At 42.6% G+C, this 22,619-nt stretch overlaps 1 protein-coding gene across 1 annotated transcript in view; it reads right to left on the bottom strand.

Moving 5' to 3' along the window:
* Window positions 1-22,619, bottom strand: part of sult4a1 (sulfotransferase family 4A, member 1) — a 59,466-nt gene that overhangs the window by 22,893 nt on the left and 13,954 nt on the right. Inside the window, exons 2-5 of the mRNA XM_041216161.1 lie at window positions 6,133-6,263; window positions 4,744-4,824; window positions 2,765-2,891; window positions 465-559 (exon numbers count right to left, since the gene is read on the bottom strand). Of these exons, the coding sequence (XP_041072095.1) occupies window positions 465-559; window positions 2,765-2,891; window positions 4,744-4,824; window positions 6,133-6,263 (434 nt within the window). The remainder of the gene's footprint in view (window positions 1-464; window positions 560-2,764; window positions 2,892-4,743; window positions 4,825-6,132; window positions 6,264-22,619) is intronic.

Raw genomic sequence — 22,619 nt, 5'->3', positions numbered from 1 at the left:
CTAGTCCACATAACATGCAAACAGTGTTATGCTGAAAGTCACTATGAAAGTCCAATGCATACATTCACCCTGCTTCAGACTCAACGTTGAAGCAAAATGATATTTGACAAAGCGACGATAGATGAGGATTTACTGTACTCCAATCGCTTTGCAATAAAAGCCAACATGCCACTTGCCTTCCTAGTTGCTTGCTATACCTATACCTGCATGCTAACTCTGTGTTCCTTGTTCAACTATACCCAAGTCTCTCTGAACATCGATATTTACAAGTTTCATGCCTTTAAAAAAATGTCTGCCTTCGTATTCTTACTACCAAAGTCATTTTGATAGATTCTCATGCTTCTTCAAGGTGGACATATGGGTTGGAAAGGCTACATATTGCCACTCACATTTTTAAAATCACTTTGCTATGCTCATATTCAGTCATATTCTATCCCAAACAAAGTGACCTACACAAGACTCACCTTATGCATGTCTTCATAAAGAAGGAAGAGGACATTGGAGTCCATACGATGTTCCCAGAATTCTTGAACATGTTCAAACCATGAACCATAACCCACTGCAAGAGTGACAGACATGTTAACAACTTAGAAACTCTGGTGTTAACATATTAAATATTTGAGGATCCCTCAGAGACAATTTTGCACCATGAATCAAAGATAAAATTACAATATTGTAGTTTATTTAAAAAAAACTATTATAAAGTAAGAAATATTTTTGTTGATCCATCCTTGATTTTACTCTGTAGAATTTAACATTCAACATTTAATACTTCTGAAAGACAAGCTAGAAATCTCAGAGAGAACTTCAGATAAGAAGATAAAGTTATCATTCTCCTAGAATGAATAAAGAAGTCAGCAATAAATTTAACTTTGTGCAGTGTTTTCCTTTTAATATTATGTTGGTAAACAAAACTGAAATCAAGACCTCTGGTAGCTGCTTATGAATCCAGTCTTAAAATTATGCTGTGCTTAATTATCTTAAAAAATGTAATACATCTGCATCAAATTCCTCGACCTGTTCTCTCTAGTAGAGACATTTACCCATGGGTTAGTATGTTCAATAATATAACGGTCAGAGAAATTTGATACAAACTTTTTAAGTATCCCGAATTTTCTCCTAAAACCATAATTTCCAGGCTACTTCATAAATTTAAGAACTGATTATGCAATGCTGCAGCAAATTCAGTGCAGACATCCTATGAAATTGTGTAAGTAGGCCCAAGCACTAAATTTACAAGGCAATCAATACTACAATCCGATTTTTAAATGTTTTTGGAAGCATACTAGGAGTGTGCGTGTACCTCATTTAATCCCGATTCCAGACATTTTTATTCAAGTAGATCCCACAATGAATTCTACAAAGTTCTTGGACTCAATTCCTGTAGGACTGCTCATCTATTTAAAATGGGCACCCCTGGACTTCCAAGCTGAGCTAAGCACTTTGATTCTTAAAGCTGAGACTGACAGATTTCTACATTGGTTCTCTATTTGATTTTTCATACTGCAGTTTCTCCACTATTGTTACTGCATCAGTTTATTGTACTGTGTGTTGTTGTATTCTTTCTTATAAGACTCATTTTATGCTGATATCTAACTAGAAAACTGTTGCTATCAGCAGTTGCAAACTTTAACTGTAACCAGAATCTTAACGCGGGCACTTCACTGAGCCTGTCAATATCTGTCATCTGTCTCAGGTACAGTCTGACCTGCTTAAAAACTTCTATTGGACCTGCTGTTCCTTCAAAAAGCACAAGGAGGGTGATTGCTAAAGGGGAAACCTCCATAATGCTCTTTGAGTCATTGGGAAAATGTGGCTGGCTCACAATAATTGTCAAAACAATCTTCAGACAAGATTCTTAAATTCCACTTCTGTATGCTACTAAACTGTCCTAGGTGTCCATATTCAGTACATAGGTAACATGACTATTTTGGAAGTAATACCAAAAATTAAATGAAATAAATCTAAGTGAATTAACTGGACTTTCATCGACATATTAAGGTTAAGATCTTACCTTTATCAAAGCCAGAACCAGAAATGAATAGGTGTAGATCTAACAGTTAGGGGGTATTGTCACTTTTAAGAACTCATTCTGTCTACATTCTTCCCAAAAATCAATTGTGACTGATTAGAAAGTCTAAGCTAGCAAGTCTGTGAATTGCAAGTTTAAATTCATGTTTTTTTTTTAGTCATTCATGGGATGCGGGTGTCACTGGCTAGGCCAGCATTTATTGACCATTCCTATTTGCCCTTGAGAAGGTGGTGGTGAACTGCTTTCTTGAACCATGGCAGTCCATGTGGTATAGCCCACAGTGCTGTTAGGGAGAGAGTTCCAGGATTTTAACCCACGTACAGTGAAGAACGACGATATATTTCCAAGTCAGGATGGTGAGTGGCTTGGAGGGGAACTTGCAGGCGGTGGTGTTCCCATGTATTTGTTGCTCTTGTCCTTCTAAATGGTAGTGGTCATGGGTTTGGAAGGTGCTGTCTAGGGAGGCTTGGTGAGTTCCTTCAGTGCATCATATAGATGGTACACACTGCAGCCACTGTGTGGAGGGAGTGAATGCCTATGGATGGGGTGCGAATCAAGCAGGCTGCTTTGTCCTGAATGGTGTCAAGCTTCTTGAGTGTTGTTGGAGCGGCACTCATGTTCTATATCTCAGCTGAATAACAATTTATGCTGCTGCCTGATTGAAAACTCTTTTGAACACCTTCTATTCTTGAACAAGCTGAAGCGATTTAATGAAGTAATTCTAACACTTACGCTTATCATTCATGAACCGCCGACAGAATTCCTGGAATGTTCCTCGGTAGCTCATTGTTCGTAAAGAACGATGAAATTGGTAGTAAGACACCACCAAGTCTTTGGGATTTCTGGCCATGCATATAACCTGTAGAAAGAAACTTGTGCAACAAATCTACATATATCTTTGGGTGGAAACTAAAAATAAAATGTTAAATTGTAACCTGTCACATCAGTAGCATCCCAGTTTAAAAAGATAAACAAGTACAAAGTATATATTTCTTTAAATGAAATCACATTGAAAACAAAACTTTGGTCCCAAAGTTTGGGTCTGTGTGAAAGGGAGAGTAGGTGGATCAACAACGAGCAACTAGAATTTGGACAGAACTCATTTGAGATATTTTTCAAAAGTGAGGCTATGGTAGGATGCTGCTGGTCTAGGGTCAGGAAGCCTTTAGCATTGCAGCCTAGAGATCCACAGCTCCCTGGCCCAACATTTAAAAGAGCAGCGTAGGCATTGGGGATCATGTTAGGTAGTGTGCTATAGATGATAACTTGAATATGGACTCCTCTAGTGATATGTATAACACAGAGGAGGTCCATTGTGTAGCACTGTGGGCCTCACTGGAGCATATATCAGTTCCAGAAACATCTGTACTGTTCACCCTCAGTGCAATGCTGTAAGAGTTACCTTTGGTTCCTTTTCATCATATTGGACAGATAGTTGTCACACTCCACCCTGCTTCTAGTCAGGCTTGCAGCTAACTAGAAAATCCAGGCTAACTGAAAACTGTCATCTTAGACAACAAGATTGCAGAGGACTCTTGATGCATGTCGGACCATATCCTGTTTTGCTGTGTTACCATGTCTTTATGAGGTTTCCCTTATCCAAAGAATGCCTTGAGATTTTCGGTTTTTCTTGAAACTATTTATTAAGAAATAGTTATAAAGACATCATGGTAGGCATCTGTTCCTATAGATAGTCTGCTCTATGTCTTGCTCGCTTGGAGCCTCTTGGTCATCTGACCCTGATGTTATGCTTACATCATCACAAACATCATTGTCTCATTAACCACTGACCCTTTACATATCCTAACAAAATGCTCTTTTATTTATTGAGGGCTACAATCCCTTATTTAAGAGCCATTGTCTAAGAATGCTGCAACGCGATGATCTCCTCAGTTCAATCAATTCACTTCCCCACATGAATAGGGCCAATGATTCACCTAGGGAGTTCTATTTTAATAGAAGTCATTTACTTGCTCTGTGGAAGCTCAAAGAACTTAAAGGATAACTAGCCTGAAGATCCATAGGCTCCACATCCAGTGAAGTGCTAGGCTGCAGCTTTGGCATCGACCCCACAGCCTTAGTGCTATTTGGTATATTGGCCTGCTACTCTTTTGCCAGGTGGGTGAAACTGCAATTTCTGGCCTATGAGTCCCAACCCATTTGCTGCTTGCTTTTTTTTTTGAGGCAGAAAAGGCTTATTTGGAAAGACTGGAGCCCAGATATGCCAGTTCCTAGTCTAATTCACTTCCCCATCAATTACAAAGGCTGTGCACCAGAAGGAAAGTGGATTGTTGGCCTAGCATTTTCATTCCTTTACTGGAAAGCAAAGGAAAGATGGGGTAATGCTGAATCTACATCAGTGAATACTGCAAGCTTGGTAGACTATGAATGGTAATATGGCACATGTCTTCCAAAGGATATAGGAGAAGGGAAGTTGCTGCCAAATCCACTACCCACCTCCCCCTGCCCCACCTCCCACCCTTTTATGAGTACCTGTACCCACAATAATCCACGGCTATTTGGAAATGGAAAGAAATGTAGGAACATTTCAAAAGAAAAATTATTTATGAATACATATCCAAACTGAAGTTGATTTCCAAAATGTATGAACTAATATAAATATTAAACAACTGATAAGTTAAAAGAAAACTATTCACATTGACAAGTTTCAGCCCTGTCACTAAAAATACTTGACGCAGATAATATTTTACCTTTGACTGTCCATTGTGCAAGTCTGTAGGCAGGAAACGATATGGCAGGTGACTCTTAATGAGGCGAGGGGATGTCAGTTCCTAAAGACAAAAAAAAAATCAACTGAATAGGTTTCTTAAAGCTTCTCCCTCCATTGGGTTTTGCTTCTTCATCCACAGTTTCTCTATCTGAGGGCATGAACAAAGAACCAGTATCCAATCATTAGGATATAGGTAGCAGATCCTTTATCCGGTGTCCCAAAATCTGGAAGGACCCGAAAACCGGTAAGTTGAAACTGAAGTGCAAACCCTTTTATTCTTTATTTGATTCTCCTCATTATGTGATATTTTGTTACCTTGGTTTCAGGAAAGGCTCTACTGCATCTCTTCTTCCAGTTGTCCACTACTTCTTAAGAAGCATAACTGACAGGTGACCTTGTAAAAGAAGTCTAGAAGTGTTACTTCTGCTACAATCGGCGATGCCGGCTGTAAATACCGGGAGAATACATCCAGATGGCTGCCTGTCTTCTCATCACTGGTCAAATTTCCCCAGGATGGCTATGAAGCAAGAACAGGAGCCTTCAGGTCAGTGGCAGGTATCCAATTCAGGCTAAAAGCAAAATACTGCGGATGCTGGAAATATGAAACATAAACAGAAAATGCTGGAAAAATTCAGCAGGTCTAACAGCATCTGTGGAGAGAAAAAAAAAGTTAACGTTTCAAATCTGTATGGCTTTTCTTCAGAGCTCTGAAGAAGAGTCATACGGACTTGAAATATTAACTTTTTTTCTCTCCACAGATGCTGTTAGACCTGCTGAGATCTTTCAGCATTTTCTGTTTTTGATCCACTTCAGGCTGAAAGGGGGGTCATTAATTGTGATTTTGTGCAGCAATTTGAATGTGGTAGGAGACGCATGGGTCCTGAGGAGCTTCAGTGGCTCACCAACTGTAATGAGGTGAGAGCACAAAGGGAGGACGCTATTGTTTGTAACTTTATTTTTCATACTATATTTTGTGTGTTATAAGTACAGGACCCAAAATCCATAAAATCCCCAAGTCCGGCAGACATCCGGTCCAGAGCTTCCCAGAAACAGGGTCCAGCGCCTGTATTTTACCCAGTTGATTTCCCCAGCCCAGCTGGTAGGAAATCACTAAAAAGCAAAAAGAACCAAGCACAGATCATACATGCAAGAAAGGCACATCAACAAAACAGGAGAAAGGGAAAGACCGATGCAGAGGGAAAGAAAAAATGGAATGGAGAAGAGAAAGAGATCAAAAGAGAGATATACCCAGAAAGCAAAAGATTTTTGCAGGAGAATAGGAGCTGGAGTGATTAGAAATTGCTGTACAAGTGTGATTCAAACTCACACCTGAGATGAATACAAACACATTCAGTTAAACTACTTTTACCTTAATGATATCAAGGCCGGGCTGAGGGTATTCCAGCACTGGCAGCTGCTCATCAATATTCATTATTCCGATCTCATCTGGGTCAGCATCCTGGTTCACCAAATACACCAACTCCTGCAGCAGGCTTGTTCCTGTGAACAAACCACGTCAAGTGAGCATGTACGTTTTGAGTTGATTTTAATTATTTCATTATTGTTATTCAGGTGCATACCTTCAAACTTCTCCTTAATTAGGTGGAGCTTTGAATGTTCTGCTCCAAGATCTTCACCAATGCTGCCCTTCAACCAGTCGCTAGCAACTGGATTGAAATGATTAACTTACATGTGCCCTCATTCCCCATTTCAGATTACAACACATTTTTGCAAATAATGGGCAGTAACCCAACAATCACCACATTTTGTGGCACAGAAATTCCAGTCTATTCTAATGCACTCATTATTATTTTTAGTTCAATAAAAACTATTTTCAAGGAAAGGAATATAACAAAAGAGGATAAATGGTATGACTTCATTCATAATGAAAGAGTTCTCACTTTTTTTTAGTATTAACGAGAAAAAAGCTTTTAATTTCAGTTTTGTTCTAGAGAGATATGCTGACTGGTTTTCCATTCCTTGGGCCAGTATGTTACACATGCAATTCCCAACATGAATTCACCAATTGAAGCATGCCATTGGGACAAGGAAAGAAAAAGCACAGATTGCAAAAGGCAAGGAAGTTTCCCTGTGGAAGGAAAGGAAAATCTCAGAGGTCCACCTGAAGGCTTCTCATTTCCTAATGGCTTTATAAGCAGAGGTGTGCAAGCAGGTTATCCATCCATTTTCTAGGTTGTAAATGACTCATGAAACTGGGGTATCTATTGAGAAGATAAATCATTGTATGGACAATTAAAAATTAACACAGTGGTACTCAGCTGAATAAATGCACAGCAGCTCTAGATTATTGATCAGGAATGTGATTGACATAAATTTGCATTTCATAACTACAATGAATAGAACTTTTAGTTGATGCCAGTTTAGTGTAACTCAGGATCTCTATCTAGCCTGAAAGATCTAGTCTTTGGAAGCTTCATAGATCAAAAGAAATCCATGGTAGATATAAAAAGGGGAAATGCCTTGAAAGCACTTCCCAGTTCAGTACTCCTTCCCTTTTAAAACATCAGAGGCCTGGATTTTAATGCATCAGAAAACCACACTGACATGTTAATTTCCCACCCAACTGAAGTAGAATGAGGCCTGGTTGACTTTAATTGCCAGCTAGACCTGAAATCCCACTGGCCGCATTCCTGATATGGAAATGACATGATGCTGAAGTCACCATTGACAGAGTCAAGCAGCAGAATTGGATTTGATGTGTCCTGTGAGTGGGGAGGAGGGGAGGAATGTGAGGTAGGGAAGTCCTAAGCTTTCCATTTGGGAGGGCACCACAAAGGAGCACTTCTGCTCCCTCTTTATATTTATTAAATTATAAATATTAAATATTTATCTTTTTTGGCTTCTTTTGTCATGGATCTTCTTGCAGATTGGAAGGTAGTAAATGTAATTCCAATGTACAGGAAAGGAGGGAGAGCAAAATGGGCCAGTTAACCTGACATCAGTAGCAGGGACAATGCTAGAATCCATTATAGGGACATGCTAACAGGGAACTTAGAAAATCATAACATGATTAAGCAGAGTCAACAGGGATTTATGAAAAGGAAATTGTGTTTGACAAATTTGCTGAAGAGTCTTTTGAGATTGTAACTAGCAGTGTAGATAAAGTGGACAAGAGGATGTAGTGTACTTAGATTTTCAAAAAGGATTCAATAAGGTATTGCACAAAGGATCAATATATTAGCATGGATTGAGAATTGGTTAACAGAAAGTAAAGATTAGTAATAAACAGGTCACTTTTGGGTTGTAATTAGTAGGGAAACACAAGGATCATATATATATCTAAAAAGAGACTGACTGTAATGTATCCAAGTTTGTACTGGATATAAAGCTAGGCTGGAAACTAAGTCAGGAGGAAGATGCAAAGTTGCTGCAAAGGGATACAGACAGGTTAAGTAAGAGAAAGAATGTGATAGAAATGTGAAGTTAGATATTTTTCTAGGAAAAATAAAAAAGCAGAATATTGTCTAAATGGTGAGAAGCTGGAAAAGGTTGCTATTCAGAGGGACCTGGGTGTCCTTGTACACAAATCAGAGAAAGTTAACATGTAGCACTTAGGAAAGCATGTAGTATGGTAAATTTTATTACAAAAGGATTGGATAGTAAGAGTAAAAAAAGTCTTACAACATTTATACAGGGTCCTGGTGAGACCACAGCTGGAGTACAGTATAGAGTTTTGGTTTCCCCACCTTAAGAAAGGAAATACTTGTCTTGGAGGGAGTGCAACAAAAGTTCATTAGACCGATTCCTGCAATGGGGTTTATTATCCTATAAAGAAAGATTGAGAATACTAGACCTTTATTCTCCAGAGTTTAAAAGAGTGAATGGGAGATTTTTGAAATATAAGATTCTTAACGGGTTTGACAGGGTAGATGCTGGGAGGATTTTCCCCTGTCTGAGAACTCTAGAATTAAGGATCATGGAATAAGGGGTCAACCATTCATAACTGAGATTCGATGGGAATCGAGGGATAGAGAGATAGTACGGGAAGACAGAATTGAGGTCTTGTTGATCAAGGAGCCAAATGGCCTGCTCCTAGGTTTCATATTGGCCTGGCAGAAAAACTACAGTAGCCTATCATATATTATAATTTCAGTGTTAGCTTTGGCTCAGTGTTAGGAGTCTTGCCTCAGAGTTGGAGGGTTGAAGTTCCATTATTTTTATCTAGTGGTTTACTGGTTTCAGTAACAGGAAATTTTTCAAATCTGTTATTACAGCTAGAGTTGTAGTATCATATTAGGATTGTCAAAGATTCATTTGGGAATATTATCCCACACATTCTGACATGGAAAAAAAAGCGCTCCGGAACCAGAACAGAGAGGGCCTCCTGGGGTCTGCTGGTGTTCATTATCTGTTAGATACAAAGCACCACCTGTTTGATCCCTGTTGTCATCTGCAAAATGAAAGGTTTCTCCAATTATTATCAAAAGCAACTCCTTTTAATCTTCTCAGTTAATAGTGTTACTAAAAAGGTCCTTCATCTTGCCTTGTAGACAAACACTTGACAAGAATATTATTTTGGGTTATCACTTTTCCCCATACCTGAACACTCCCCCTGTACTATTTACTTACCTTTCCCCTCCTGCCCACAACACAATCTTACCTTTTCACCTTTTTCCTTTCAGATACCTAAGAGTTGCAACCTGGCCATGCAATGGAGGAACAGTACTGTCACTTGATTTTATACTTGCAAACCAGCTCAGATACTGACACTTGTGTCCTGGAAGATAGATTAGAGGTGGGATCTGAAAATCATTGGATGCTGGGCACAAAGGGGGTGCAGTCAGGGCAGGGAACAAAGGGGCACAAGTTTCAGCTCACCAGAGGACAAAGTTGCACATGTTTTCAGCTGCAGAGGGCTCAAATGAGGACTTCAATATGGCAACCTACAGAAGATTGCTGATGGGCTTGCACAATGAAACACTTGGTGCATTGGGAAGCCTGCCAGAAAGCCTGTGGTCAATGTCAAGGAGCATGAAAGTGTATGGCACCAGTGTGGCACAGGACTTTACACAGAGCTTGGAGCTGATCCATTCCAGCATGGAAGTGGTGGCCCACTCTGTTCAAACACTTATGGACCCAACCAAGATGCAGGGTTTGATGGCCAATGTTGCAGCTTCCATCATGGCACAATTTGAGTGCCGCAGTGAAAGCTTAGGCTGCTGCCTTCATTGCTATGAATTACAGTGTGCAAATTGTCTTGCAGGGTGTCACAGCAGTCCACTCATCTCCCCTCTAACAGATTACTAGGATTGCAGAGGCGCCATCCGAGGCGAGTGGCAATGGCTCCTGAGCTGCTCATCATATACCTGGCTGGTGTCAAGCACTGTCCCCTCATGATGGCGATGTTTTGCAACATGCAGCAGACCATGCGAATCTTGACACTCGCTCTGTCAAGTACTATTGAGCTGCCCCAGAACGGTTCAGGCAATGGAAGCATTGTTTTAGCACATCAAATGATCTTCTCTATCATATTTCTTGTGGCAACATGGCTTTCCTTATTAGCATGCTATACGCATGTGTATGATTTGTGCACCAGAGTTATCAGCCATGTCCTCAGGTCTCATCAGCCAGTAGGCACCCTTTGATTTGCAGGGCGGTTCAAATGTAGCAGGCATAGCTGACTGCCATAGAATGAAGGCATCATGACTGCTGCCTAGATACCGGGCGAACCTGTCTGATTCATTGCCTCTGGTCACACACCACCTGGACGTGAGGAAGTGGAATTCCTTTTGGTTCTGGTAAAGGGCAAAGTTGACACGCAGCACCAGCTAAGCAATGTTCATGCACCTTGCACCAGAGAGAAGCCTGCAATCTTAGTAAAGCCACACGCTCACTCCAACTGGCAAAAGAGAATGAAATATAGTTAGTTTTCATTGATAGAAAACCTTTGACAGTGGATGACAAACCTTTGGATGTTGCAATTATCTCCAGCTCCAGCCTGGAGAGAGCCAGATGCATAAAAGTTCATCACCATGATCGTCTTCACAATCACTGGCAATGTCATCACTATCCTATTCTGAAGTTGCAGTTGTGGCTGATGCAAGTGATCGATATCACTGAAGACATCCTTACTGAAGCACAGACATCTCAGACATAGTTCCTCACTGAGACTCAGAAAGGAGAATAATTTCCCACTGAAAGCCCTGAGCAGATATGGCCTCCTTTTGAAAGTCCTTCTTCTCCTCCTCCAGCATCCAGTTCTGCTCTGTGTGACCTCAGTTCATTATCCAAGTCATGTTGTATTCCAAGGGGAATGTCTACTAGTGCATGCATGTCTGGAAACAACTGGTTTGTCCCTGGGACGAAAGGGTTGTCCCAAATGAGTGGCCGAGTTAATTAGGTCTATATTTTCTGAAGTTTAGAAAAGAGGTAAAAGTCTGAAGATTCTTGGCATGATAGAAACTGAGAGGTTGTTTTTCCTGGCTGGGGTATCTAGAAGATAGAAGCAAAAGTTTCAGGATAAGAGGACGATCATTTCGGACTGAGATGAGGATAAAATTCTTCATTCAAAGGGTTGTGAATCTCTGGAATTCTCTACCACAGAGGGTTGTGGATGTTCTAGCATTACATATATTTAAGGCTAAGATAGGCAGCGTTTTGGTCTCTTAGGTATATGGGGAGTCAGCAGGGAAGTGGAGTTGAAGCTGAGAATCAGCCATGATTTTACTGAATGGCAAAGAATGCTCGACAGGCTATAAGGCCTACTCCTGCTGTTATTTCTTATGTTCTTATGATTTGTAAGCTTTGAAGTCAGAAAAAAAGTCCTTCAGCAGCTGCCACACCACTCGCTGTCAACCTTTGCGACTTGAAACAGCTATAGAAGGCACCAAACGCTTATAGAATCACAGTTACAACCAGAAGAAATCAACCAGCAACTAACTTGCAAGTAATCATGATCCTTTTAAATAGGGGAACATTTTTTTTTTTATTCATTCACAGAACGTGGGCTTCGCTGGCTGGGCCAGCATTTACTGCCCATCCCTAGTTGCCCTTGAGGTGGTGGTGGTGAGCTGCCTTCTCAAACCACTGCAGTCCATGTGGTGTAGGTACATCCACAGTGCTGTTAGGAAGGGAGTTCCAGGATTTTGACCCAACGACAGTGAAGGAGCGGTGATGTATTTTCAAGTCAGGATAGTGAGTGACTTGGAGGGGAACTTCCAGGCAGTGGTGTTCCCATACGCCCTTGTCCTTCTCCATGGTAGTGGTCATGGGTTTGGAAGGTGCTGTCTAAGGAGCCTCTGTGAATTTCTGCAGTGCATCTTGTGGATGGTACACACTGCTGCTACTGTACGTCAGTGGTGGAGGGAATGAATGTTTGATGATGTGGTGCCAATGAAGCGGGCTGCTTTGACCTGGACAGTGTCAAGCTTCTTGAGTGTTGTTGCAGCTGCACTCAACCAGGCAAGTGGAGAATATTCCATCACATTCCTGACTTGTGCCTTGTAGTTGGTGGACAGGCTTTGGGGAGTCAGGAGGTGTGTTACTCAACGCAGGATTCCTAGCCTCTGACCTGCTTTTGTAGCCACAGTATTTATATGTCTAGTCCAGTTCAGTTTCTGGTCCAGGGTAACCCCCAGGATTACATGCTGCTGAATGTGTGTTCAGCTGTGCAAGGTTAAGAGAGGGTGATAACTGGAGCATTGAGCTCTGAAATGGCATCATTGGCATCAAATCAGCTATAAAACATTGGGGAGGACATAAGAGGTTAGTTGATAGTCACAGGATAGAGAAAATTCAGAGGGAGATTCGTCCTCTTTCAGTTTTTCCTGCATATTTCTCAGTGATAATTTTCAGAGGAGAGCTGGCAGACGCCTGGGAACAGCTTAGGCACAGAAGTATGTAATGAGAAGGGAGGGGAAACCTGAAGTGAGTTGGGGAAAAAAATACTTTCGAAACGAGTCTGAACCTGTTAATAAAAACATACATTGTGGAAAAAAAGTTCAGACCATAAAAAAGAAATTAATTTATATTTTGGACCTCAAAAACAACTTTCCCATGGAAAGAATTACATTGGGCAGTGCAACACAGCACAAATTGCCAGCACACACGTTACTTTCACCAACTTTACTGAGTTTCTGTACCTTTATTACGAGGTAGAGGTTTAGTATAGCTCTTTGGCAAGGGCGCAAGACAGTCCAGTCACTGATCCAGTATCTTACTGGCAGAGAATTGGGAGCAGAGCATATACCCATTATTTGGCCATATCTCATACAGGACATCCAGGGAGCAGAAAATGCTGGAGGAGCATCCAAGGCATGCTGAATGGATTCTCATGGACGTTGCTCTGCCGTGAGGCAGCTCATGGAAGTTGGAAAGTCACCGTTGATGCTCACAATGGTTAATGGTCGAGGTGGTGGGAAGGGAAGGTCCAGAATCAATTGGGAGAGGAAGAGGTGTCAGGTGGTGTGGTTGGGAGGGGGGAATGAAGGTGTCAGGGGAGAGGTTTGGAGGGGGGTAGGGAATATTGGAAAGGAGGAGGCAACAGGGGAGAAGATGGCAACTCAACCAGGCAAGTGGAGAGTATAAAAGGGGTGGAAAGACTAAGGATGGCGCAAGTATTAAAGGTGTCTGAGGGAGTCAGGAACAGGAAGGAGCTAAACAGGGTTTAGGGAGACTAAGGAAGGGGGGAAGGGCTTGTGTGAAGGGGTTCCATAGGCTGGGGTAGGGAGGGGTTCTAGGAGCAGAAAGGTTCTGGAGGGGGGAGTGATTTCCAGGTGAACGTGCAAGGGTGGGGGGGGTGCTCTGATGGGTCCATGATGGCCTCCTGGGGAGTGAACTGAGGGTGGGCATGGTAGGAGGGAATGGTGAGAATGACCGAGGGCAGATTGATGTGGTAGGGTGGGAGGGTGAGGGATCGATGGAAGCACTAGAAGGGTCGGCGAGGGTGGTTGGTGTGGACTTGGAGGCACAATGGACCCTGTGAGTAGGTAGGAGGTGGTCAAGGAGGTGAATGTGGATGGGGGTGGGATTTTCAGGAAAAAGGAGAATGTGCATGTTCGCTGGACATCCCTGAAGGAAAAGGGTTGTGGCTGGTAGGTCACAGAGGGGAGGTGGGAGGTGATGCCAGCAGGGGCGGGTGTCGACAATGATGGGGGAAAGGAAATGGATGACTGGGGGAGGGGAAAAGACAGGGGAGCACACAAAAAACCGAATCCAGATCATGCTTGTCATGAAGAGATTAATTTCTATGATGTTATTGGAAATTATTTTTAAATTGGATTTGTAGCAGGGTCTGTGTCTGTGGGTGTGTCTATGTGTGACTTAACTGGATTAAAGCGAGCTAGTCTGGGTGCTTTGATGTACAGTAGTTTTGAGATGTTAATTAGATAAATGTAAGGAGGAAAAGGTAAAGAGTACATTTGCATTTCTTGAATAAACCATTCAAAAGAAGGGAGTAAAACCTTACACCTAGCTAGGAGACAACAAGCAATGTGTTTATATTACTAATAAAACTGGTGGAATGACAGAATTATTGTTAGGAGAGGTAAAGTTAAAAATCTAGTAATACAATGGAAAATTTACATTCAAAAGGAAACGTTAGGTATAAACTGAGAGGAGTGTGTGTGCTTGTAAACCCTACAACTGTGTCTGCAAAGGAACCAAATTGCAAGGGACCTCATTTTGAATTCGTACGGTTAAATGTGCTTTGCCTGGTGTCTGTTCAAAGTCTATGGATTATTGTTGCCTTGGTGAAGATTTACCTGGGAGTGATTAATTTGGGAATTTGTTTAACAGTTATTATGATAATAATTTGTAGACAAGTATGTGTTTAATTTGTTGTTAAATTAATAAATGTTTAATTTAGTTTTATTAAAAAAAACTCTTGAGGATTGGTAGTTTTATTCCTGAATTCAGAGCTGCATTTCAAACATAACAATTGAAAATATAGGTTATGACATTTGTTTTATTTTCCCTCTGGGATTTAAACAAACTCAGCCTCTACCAGCTGCTGTGTCATAACAATGTTGTCCAAATCAAAAGTGAACGACAATCATGGTGGGCGAGATCAGGTGCTGCATGGGAATGTGATCATGTGGCGATGCAGGTCAGCTCAGATGGACACCGAAAAGCGAACCCCAGCAGGCAGCATTCAAAATGCTCAGGACATTGAGGTGGGACAAGGGAATGTGTTTTTGTGATTCACTATTTGTCATCATTCCTATTTTTAAACTGAAAGTTTTCTTGCTGACATTGGGCACACCGTTATTCACTTAATTTAATCTCCTACATTTGCACTAAGAGCGGTAGTGTACGGGTAAAACATTTTACCCGCCAGGCACAATGGTGGCTTTTCACGCCATATTGTCCCAGACCTGCCGCATTTATTATGCATTCCTGGGAAACACGCCGTTTTCATGGCAGGTGGGCTCCCATTCACCTGCCACACCATCAACTCGCTGCTTCTTCATGCCGGGTGCCATATTTAAAATCCAGCTACATGCACACCTCTCAATGTTTCCAGCCCACAACTGCAGCAGACAGGATGGTCCCAAAAGGCAAAAAACTGCAGCTCCCAGATTCAATGACACTTCCCTCCAGTGCCTTTTAGACACAGTGGAGGCTCGCCGTGATGTCCTTCACCCCCGCTCTGGCCGTAGGATGGGCAGCAACCTCACTAATCTGGCTTGGGAGGCAATGGCAGTCAGCACCAATGCCCTCCAAAAGAGGACAGCCACCCAGTGTCACTACAGGATGAATGGTCTCATCTGTTCCACCAAAATAATTCACTCTTCTCATCATTCTCAACTCAAATCCATCACACATCTACAGGGATCTCATATCTCAAGGGACAACACCACTAACTCTCTCGCACACCTCACATCTCCATCAGGCTCATAGTCTCTCTCGAGCTCATGTCCTGATCCTGTCCATGGCTCTGCTCACCACACAAACATTCCAAGCAGTGCCACATGTCCTGCTCTCACACTCTCCATCTGTTTTCATGCAGGAGAAGGTCCCAGACATGGGGTGTAGTGGCCCACATTAGGCCCCTTACTCACTTTGAGGAGTGTGCCATCGCGCTAACTGGCACGGACATAGACCATGCCTGCTGTGGTGGTGAGGTCGGTGGCAAACACTCTATTAAGGATCCTGCAACACACATCCCTCTCTCATTACAAATGTGAGTGCTCTCTATCTCTCCTGTTTGACTGTGCTGCCATGCACTACTTATCTCTACTTTGGTTCACAGGGAGCTTTGCCAAGTGACTGACACCCTCAGCCAGCCATTCTCTCAGCTCCATCCACGTCCTCACCTCCAGCTAAGAGGACACTTCCTCCATTGAAGAGCTGGAAATAAGCAGCCTGGAAGACCCATCACAGCGCTTACCCACACCCTGCAACAGCGCAGAGACACACACCTTGTTGAAACCTAGATCGAGAGAAGGTTTGGGTTCACAATCTGTTGGTCGCTGCCACAGCAGCAGGAGGCAGGTTCATGCAAACTCCTCAGAAGTCGGAGGACAACTGGGGATCAGGCATCTGTGAGGTCCTAGTCAAATGATGAGCCTCTAGATTTGGCATCCAACTCATCCTAGAGAGTTAGCAAAAGGTGGGGCAACATCACTCAGAGCTTTTGGAAGCCCTCAACAGAGTGGCACATGTGTCAGAGGAGTGCATCCACCTGCTCTCTGATGAAGTGGTGCCCATAGGTGCGTGCATGGAGGTCTCCATGAAGAGGATGGTGGACGCCATGGAGACCCTGGTCCAGCAGAATGCAGAGATGTGTACAGACCTGCACTCCATCACGAGAGCCATGGGCGAGTTCCTGCAGTGGCAAAGCGAGAGGGAAATGGGGCACCTCAATGTCCCTCTAGGTGCTCCTTCTCAAGAACACCTAAAGGGAAGAGAAGCAGACATCCCTGGGTCTCAGAGGAATCTAAGGCTGTCCTCTCCCTCCGAGACCCCTTCACCTGTGAGAAGCTCAACCTCATCTGCTGTCATCGCAGAGGGAGAGCTGGCCAACGAGTGACTCTGGAGCAGAAGAGTGTGTGGGGCAGGGACTTTCAGAGCCTCGTACAAACACTCTCCCATACACGCTGATCTTTCACGTATCACACTCACCTCAATGTCCTGAGCATTTTGAATGCTGCCTGCTGGGGTTCGCTTTCAGTTGTCCATCTGAGCTGACCTGCATCGCCACCCACCCAATGATCACATTCCCATGCAGCACCTGATCTCGCCCACCACAACTCGCATTTCACTTTCAATTTGGACAGCATGAAGGTGCTAATTCGGTTTTACTTTCGCATCCCCCATCTTTTCCCCTCCCCCAGTCACCCATTTCCTTTCACCCATCACAGTTGACCCCTTGGCATCACCTTCCACTTCCTCTCCATGACCTACGAGCCACAAACCTTTTCCTCTGAAGATGTCCAGGTAAACATGCACATTCCCTTCCTTGCCCATCCGCATTCACCTCCCTGACCACCTCCTTCCCACCTCCAGGGTCCATTGTGCCTCCAAGTCCCCATCAACCACCCTCGCCATCCCTTCTACTGCTACCATAGAACCCTCACCCTCCCACCTCACTCTGCCCTCAGTCATTCTCCCTATTCCCTTGTACCACATCCACCCTCAGTTCACTCCTCCGGAGGCAGACATGCACAAATCAGACCCTGCCCTTGCATGTTCAGCTGCACATCCACCCACTCTGTCCCCTTCCCCCCTGGAAGCCCATCACCCTCTTCCAGGACACTCCCTCCCACTTACTGACTCCCTCACTTCTTCCTCCAGCTTAACTCCTTCCTCCTTCCTGATTCCTTCCTCTACCCTCTCTTCTTCCTACCCCTAGACTCCCTCCCCTCTCCGCACTCCTTCCTCCTCCTGAACTCCCCCACCCAGGCACTCCTTCCGCCCCCATGGACTCCCCCCCTCTCTGCACTCCTCCCTCCCCCTGGAATCCTCCCACAACCACCCGCCCCCACCCCCTCAACCCCACACTCCTTCCTCCCCCTGGACTCCGTCCCCTCCACACTCCTTCCTCCCCCTGGACTCCTTCCACCTCCGCACTCCTTCTTCCCCTTGACTCCCTCTCTCTCCGCACTTCTTCTCCCTTCCAAACTCTCTTACACTTTCCACACCATTACACCTATCTCCCAGTTGCCATCTTCCCCCCATACTTCCTGCCGCCCCCCCCCCCAACTCAACCCCCGAACCTCCACTTCTCCCAGTCAACATTCCTCTCCAACCCCCTCAACCATTATCTGTTGTGAGCATCAACAGTGACTTTTGACCTTCCATGAGCTACTTCACAGCAAAGCCATGTCCATGAGAATCCACCTAGCATGCCATGGATGTTTGTCCAGGATCCCCTTGCTGTCAGGCTCCAGCATCTTCTTGGATGTCCATGATGTCAGCAAGGGGTGGGGGTGGGGTAAGTCTGGCGGGCTGGCCTTAATAATGATATGCTGATGTATTACAACAATGTTCCCGAGTGCGGCCCACCATCAATGGGCTGAGCAGACGATCACAAACTGTTTCACGACGTCGTGAAACCGGTTTTTGGCCTTCTCGCCATATTGTCTGCTCACGCCACCGAACACACCTGATGCCAGGGGCACATAAAATCCCGGCCATTGACACCAGGGTCAGATTTTCTACTGACATTAGCTATGTAGGTTTATAGGTGAAGAAAGTACTGGTGGGGCTATGATGTCTCCAGAACACGGTATCAGCCCAAGTTATTGTATTTAGGAGATAATAAAATTGTGGGGAAAGTGGAATTTGATTTGTGCACAGTTAAAGCCCATTTTATTACAGTTCATCTGCATTATCCTTTTACTCTGTAACTGAAGATGAGTGAAAATTCTGAAGCGCTGATTCCTAATTATTATGCCATGCATAAATCCTAGGAGCAGAACATTAACCCAGTATATACCTGTACTATAACTGTCATGAGCTACTGCTCTTATGTGCCATGCAGACAACATTTATGGCCTTGTACTGAGGGGATACTATGAGCTTTACACACATTCCCAACGTGCACTTTCAGCACAAGATAGAATTTTAAACAGGTCCATTAAATCCAGGTTATAAATAACTGAAGACTATGATCAGAAAAAAATGCTGTACTGCAGTGGGTCCATTAGCCAAGCATTACATCATTTCTTAGAACCAACCAATTCTACCTATGGTGGGGGGAGGGGGTGCAGGCAGATTTGTTCAGAAAATACATTTCATTCACAAACAATAAGCAGAACATAATCCAATTCTTTGCTTATTTGAATGAGGATACTTTAAACAATAATGTGAAGAAACATGTCTTCCCCAATCTGCACACGTTTGAAGTGAAATCTATTTCTTCCAGTGGCATTTTTATACTCGTACTCCTGTGGAAGATGGATTTTAAACCTTCAGTCTTGGTTCTATAGGATTCCAATTTATTCCTGAAGCACAACCCGTTCTGACAGAAAGCATTAACCTTTTTCTCTAACTCATATTCCACCCATAAGAAATAAAGTAACAGGGAAAAAAAAGACTGACATTTGAACCAATTTGTATGAAAATTCCAGGTAAATGCAGGTATTATACCCAACACAAGCTCTCTTCCAAATACAAGGAGGAAAAATTGTTTGTGTCATAGCTTATATTGATATCAATTGTTTCTTGCTTTAGTCATCGCTAACATATAGAGGAATGAATGTTTTTTTTTGCTTTGTTTGACTTCTGGAAATGAGCTCATTTGGTTAACTGTAAATTAGCCTGCAAACCGGTTGAATTTTAGAACAAGGAGCTGAATTTGAAATGCCCTATAGACAGAGCACTCTAATCCATAGAACAAGCTACACATTTTACATCTGGTCAATTGAGACAAATTAAAAATGCAGCCACCTCTCAGTTGTACGGGCCACACACACACACATCCCAAATTCCAATTATGCAACAAAATAATACAGAACAAAATTTAAAAATAGTGTATTGTGTTCAAAAGGCATTTTGCAAAGTTAGAGAGATAATTTGATTTTCTCCAATGTCTTTACAGTAATCTAAAACTTTGAAATTAAAACAATGATTCCAACAGATGCAGTGCAATTCTACCAAGACCAGCAGGGAACACGGACACATCTCACTGCTGTATTGCTAGGAAAATGGCAGCTCTCACACTCTGCATCACCAAGGATTGGAGGAGATGAATCCCCATTCAACTCCTTTCACCCTCCTGGATTGATCTGCTCACCAAAACCATCTGAGAAATGGATGAATCTACACAAGGCAGGACTGCTAAGGACAAGAGCTTGCTCGTTGAACTCTGGAAAGTGATTCCTCCTGCACATTCAGCTGTTATATAAGAAAGATTCCATTTTGATCTAACTTCAAGCAAAATATATAATTTTAGGTAAGCCTGAGATATCAAGGAAAGCAGTCATTACCAGAGAACAGAATGCTTTCCTACTTTGAGCAGCTAAGCCTCGAAGTTCCACACTGAGTTATGCTGATTTGTGCCAGTCAAGAGGAGTGCTTGCCAATGCCCTACTTTTCTGAATCTACCAACATTCCTTGAGTTAGATGATTTGTATTTTCATTGGAGGTCACATGCAACATAAAACAGAACGACTGTACAAGGTGGCTCGGAAAGTGCAGTGGAGCCTTTAAGAGGCCAGGTCCAACGAAACATTGTTTGAGCAGACCGGGCTAGCTGCAGATATGTATAAAGGTGCTGGGATAACTCAGTTTACTGCAGTGGATGGCTTACCTGTGTTTCTGACCCACTTTCCAAGAATGTCTAACACTGCATGCCTGGTATGCAGGCAAATGGGAGACAACATCAAGAAGCAACTAAAGGAGATCCCATCATTTTAGTCCGGCAGGATCATTATCCTCTGTCAAAGCCAGTGGCATTAAATAGAGAATTAGTGGGAACAGCAAGAAATGGAGCTAGTCAATTTTAAATGCTTCTCCACTCCATTCCCTATGGTTGGGAGGATTACAACTCCACCTCTAGCTTTTATATATTTGTGTCCTCTATTATAAAAAGTCTCACCCTAAACAGATGAACAGTAAAGAGTTTATTACATGTAGAGGTTTATGTATTTGTGGTATTTACTTACTTAGCTGCCTGCAGTGCATATTGAAAACATGCGTTTTGAGGAACTTTTAAACATTTCTTAGCCTCTGGGGAAATCATTTACAAACTTCTTTCCAAGATCTTTCAGCTGCCCAACTACGCATCTCAATTGTTCTTTCAACAGATAACACCCAAGTTTCTATGAGCAACTATTACCACAGATGTAAATCCAGCATTTTACATAGTCTTTCTGTTTGAGCTTCACTAAATGATGTCTGAAACAATTTTGTTAAGGCCAAGTGTAAAAATTTTGATTATATGTTTGAAAGCAAACCCAATCCTATTATATATCTTCATGTGCTGTAGTTTAGTTTACGTCGAACATAAATCTATTTGCACCATCACCTATTTATTAAAATGTTCCAATTTAATGCCAGCTAGGGGAAGTGGGGTAGTGTGGAGATTAAAATTCTTCTATCTGCTATTTTCAGCAAGCTGGTTAACACATTTGTGTCACATTCACATGCACTATTTTCACAAGTTCATTAACCCATTTATTTTGTAGCCCAAATATTTCTCAGTTAAAGTACAGTGCACACAACCCGAAGGAAAAGCATATCAGAAAAGGATCATTGCTCAATCCTCAAATTCTCCATCATTCCGAATAGAAAATGTAAGTTCACCGTTGTTTTTAATGTAAAATTAATCTCCATAGAAAAACATCATCAAGGGACAAACGGTAGCCATTCCAAATCCACTCCTCCTATACACGATCACGGACACTGTCCTACCTATTTAATTTCATCAAGTTTCAAAAAGGTCATAAGTATCTTTCAATCAAGGAATGAAAATTGCACAGAACTCCAATCTTATTTTTCACCAACAGAACTTTACTATTCAATCCTAGTTTTATGCCTTCCACAGGTAAACACCCCTGCCTACTCCAGCGCTGTGATTTCCAATCGCATTCCCAATCACTTATCTTCCTCCACCTACAAAAACAATGCTCTAAACCACACTGCAAGCAGCCATTTTATAAATATCAAGCAGCAGGGGTATTGGATGTGACTATAAAATCTGTGTTGTGCAACACCCAACAGTCACAAAGCTTTCTAATGACCTGGCAGTGCTGAAGAAAACACTGAGTTCCAAAAGTTGGGAAAATTCTTCCACATGAAACTCTCCCATCACGATGATAACAAAAAAAGCACAGAAAGACATAAATAACAAAAAAAAGACACCATGGGGTGAATAATGTGATGGAGGATGTTCTGTATTAATACGAATGAGCGCTGAGGCCTACAAGTCACTGAAGTACCCAGGGACCACAGGAAAAGCAGTGAGTATAGAGTAGGCTAGTAGATTGCACACAAGCACAATAAACCTCTAGCCAACAGGGTTTAGTTCATTGTTCCGTGCTTTCTGTTGTGTGTCACTTTCAATCCCTTCCTCACTAACCTTCGTTAGCTCCATCAACCCAAATTGAATGCATTTGTAGGAAAAAAGATATCACAATCTAGTTTGTCTAAGAGTTCTTCATGGTGCTAGGTCCAATTGCATCCCATGGAAAATGATCCATGAGCATTTTCCTACATGTTTATGATGGGAATAAGTCAAATTTTCCCTGACAAAAGGTGAAAATTGGGTGTTTTTAGGCTACAAGAATCCTTCTGGGATAGGAGGGGAGGAGAACGCTGAAAGGTTGGGTGCAAAAGGAGAAGGTGGAGTTGGAAGAGGGGCAAGAGGGGAACTTGTACTTGCATAGTGCCTTTTGTAACCTCAGAACTTTCCAAGTGACTTTCAAGCTAATGAAGCAATTTTGAAGTGTG

Source organism: Carcharodon carcharias, chromosome 21 (assembly GCF_017639515.1).
Source record: "Carcharodon carcharias isolate sCarCar2 chromosome 21, sCarCar2.pri, whole genome shotgun sequence".
Lineage (NCBI taxonomy): Eukaryota > Metazoa > Chordata > Chondrichthyes > Lamniformes > Lamnidae > Carcharodon > Carcharodon carcharias.
The sequence above is the reverse complement of the archived record's forward strand: the minus strand, read 5'-3'. Positions and strand labels throughout refer to the sequence as shown.